This window comes from Triticum aestivum, chromosome 7D, assembly GCF_018294505.1.
Source record: "Triticum aestivum cultivar Chinese Spring chromosome 7D, IWGSC CS RefSeq v2.1, whole genome shotgun sequence".
NCBI classification, from domain to species: domain Eukaryota; kingdom Viridiplantae; phylum Streptophyta; class Magnoliopsida; order Poales; family Poaceae; genus Triticum; species Triticum aestivum.
This window is the reverse complement of record NC_057814.1, coordinates 148,255,945-148,258,535: the sequence shown is the minus strand read 5'-3', so window position 1 is coordinate 148,258,535 and position 2,591 is coordinate 148,255,945. Positions and strand designations below refer to the sequence as shown.

The following is a 2,591-nucleotide window of genomic DNA, read 5'->3' as shown; positions in this document are numbered from 1 at the left end:
ATAGAGAGAGTGTTTAAAGAGAGAGAAAGAATGAAGGAGTTCAAGAGAGAGATAGAGAGAGAGAGAGAGAGAGAGAGAGAGAGAGAGAAAGGAATTCAAAATAGAGAGAGTGTTTAAAGAGAGAGAAAGAATGAAGGAGTTCAAGAGAGAGATAGAGAGAGAGAGAGAGAGAGAGAGAGAGAGAGAGAGAGAGAGAGAGGCGGTTACAGCGGTGGGAGGGAAGGAACGGGAAGAGAGAGACACGCCGCAACAGAATCGCCAGCCATAAAGTAAAGCAGCTTTAGCAAACAAAGACCAAGACGCAAAACCCAGAACCCAAACTCCCCACCTGCTCCGCTCCTCTCCTCTCCTCTCGCCGACTCGTCTTCCACGATCCACCGCGCCGGCCCATCCCAGCGCCGCGCCAGCGCCACCATGATGAAGTGGTGGTGGGCGGGGGCGTTCGGCGCCTTCAAGAAGCGCCGGGCCAGCAGCCGCGCCCGCGCCGCCGCGGAGGCCCCCCAGAACAACGTGGCCCTCGTCGTCGGCTCCACCGGCATCGTCGGCGCCGCCCTCCTCGACATCCTCCCGCTCCGCGACACGCCGGGGGGCCCGTGGAAGGTCTACGCGCTCTCCCGCCGCCCGCTCCCGCCCTGGTCCGCGCCCCTCCCGCCCGACGTCTTCCACCACCACCTCGACCTCGCCGACCCCGCCGCCGTCGCCGACGCCCTCGCGCCCCTCACTGACGTCACCCACGTCTTCTACGTCGCCTGGGACCCCCGCCCGACGCACGCGGAGGGCCGCGAGGCCAACGGCGCCATGCTCCGCAACGTCCTCTCCGCCCTCGTCCCCAACTGCCCCGGCCTGCTCCACGTCTGCCTCCAGACCGGCCGCAAGCACTACGTCGACCCGTTCGAGCCCCTCACCGACGTGCCCCTCGCGCTCCGCCCCTACTCCGAGGACCTCCCGCGCCTCGACTACCCCGACCTCGAGGACGTCCTCCTCGACGGACTCGCCAGCAACAACAGCGTCACCTGGTCCGTGCACCGCCCCACCACCATCTTCGGCTTCTCCCCACGGAGCGCAAGAAACGTCGTCGCCAGCCTCTGCGTCTACGCCGCCATCTGCGGCAAGGAGGGCCTCGTGCTGCGCTGGCCAGGATCCCGTGTCGCCTGGGAGGGCTTCAGCGACGCCTCCGACGCGGAGCTCGTCGCCGAGCACGCACTCTGGGCGGCCATGGAGCCCAATGGCAAGAACGAACCCTTCAACTGCAGCAACGGGGACCTCTTCAAGTGGCAGCAGCTATGGCCGATCCTCGCCAACCAGTTCGGCGTGGCGTGGACGGGGTACCAGGGGGAGGACCAGCGCTTCATGCTGGAGGAGGCCATGGCCGGGAAGGAGGGCGTGTGGTCGGAGATCGTCAACGACAACGGGCTCGTGGAGACCCAGCTCAACGACATCACCAACTGGTTCTGCGTCGACGCCATGGTCAACGTGGAGCGGGAGAACCTGGACACCATGAACAAGAGCAAGGAGTATGGATTCTTCGGGTTCCGGAACACGGTCAGGTCCTTCAATACCTGGATCAACAAGATGAAGGTTGACAAGATTGTCCCCTGATGCATGCCTCTGTTTTACCTGCCAATCGCGGCTTAGAACTTCACATCATGCTATTATCTCATCATCTTGCGACCTTGTCCAGTTTACGTGCATCGAATTTTGCTTGATACTAGTAGCATATTAGCATGGACAGAGTGTTATGTTCGTTTCGAAGGTACTGAATGAACATCTAGTTACTCTGCGTTTTAAGCTTTGAATCATCCGTACGTTGATCATTTGGCTTGTACCTGTGAGCAATGTTTTGTTGATCACTTTCGCTCAATGGATATGATCTGGTACTAAACATCTTCCATGCATTATGCTTATTCTTGTCAGGTTGGAGCTGTGTTGAATGTTTTTGTTGTTTTGGCATCAACACTTGTCTTTAATTTAAGTACTTGCATTACATGCAGGTCAAGTATTCAGAATTATCTGATCAGCTCCATTTGTGATGCCAAAATTAGGATCCAATCTTGCTATTATCTGATCATCTTGCGACATTGTCCAGTTTACGTGCATTGAGTTCTACTTGATACTAGCATATTAGCATGGATTGTTATGTTCGTTTCGACAAGGTACTGAACTGAATGAACATCTAGTTACTCGGCATTGGGCAAGTGTTCACTGAAAGTGTTTTAAACTTTGAATCATCAAGTGAGCAATGTTTTGTTGGTCGCTTTTGCTCAATGGATATGATCTGGTAGTTAACCATCTATGTTACTCTTTCATGCATATTCCTGTCAGGTTGAAGCTGTGTTGAATGTTTTTGTTGTTTTGGCATCAAAACTTGGCTTTAATTTAAGTAGTTTGCACTGCATGCAGGTAAAGTATTCTAAATTAGTAATCTATTGTGATGCCTAAATTAGGATCCAATCTTGTATTAAGTTCATGTAAAACTCTGGTCGGATTTATTTCAGCTCTCTTTCAGAGTGAGAGTGTTTACCACCAGTCAAGTGTAGATTATGATCTAGTACAAATCGATTTCGTTCCAGTACTTGTCCATTAGAAATTGA

General features: G+C 53.8%; 1 protein-coding gene across 1 annotated transcript; it reads left to right on the top strand.

The window, feature by feature from the left end:
• Window positions 1-279: 279 nt before the first annotated feature.
• On the top strand, window positions 280-1,660 carry LOC123167325 ((S)-8-oxocitronellyl enol synthase ISY1-like). Its single transcript, XM_044585172.1, has one exon. The coding sequence runs from the start codon at window positions 415-417 to the stop codon at window positions 1,597-1,599; it is 1,185 nt and encodes a 394-aa protein (XP_044441107.1). The 5' UTR covers window positions 280-414; the 3' UTR covers window positions 1,600-1,660.
• The last annotated feature ends 931 nt before the right edge of the window (window positions 1,661-2,591 follow it).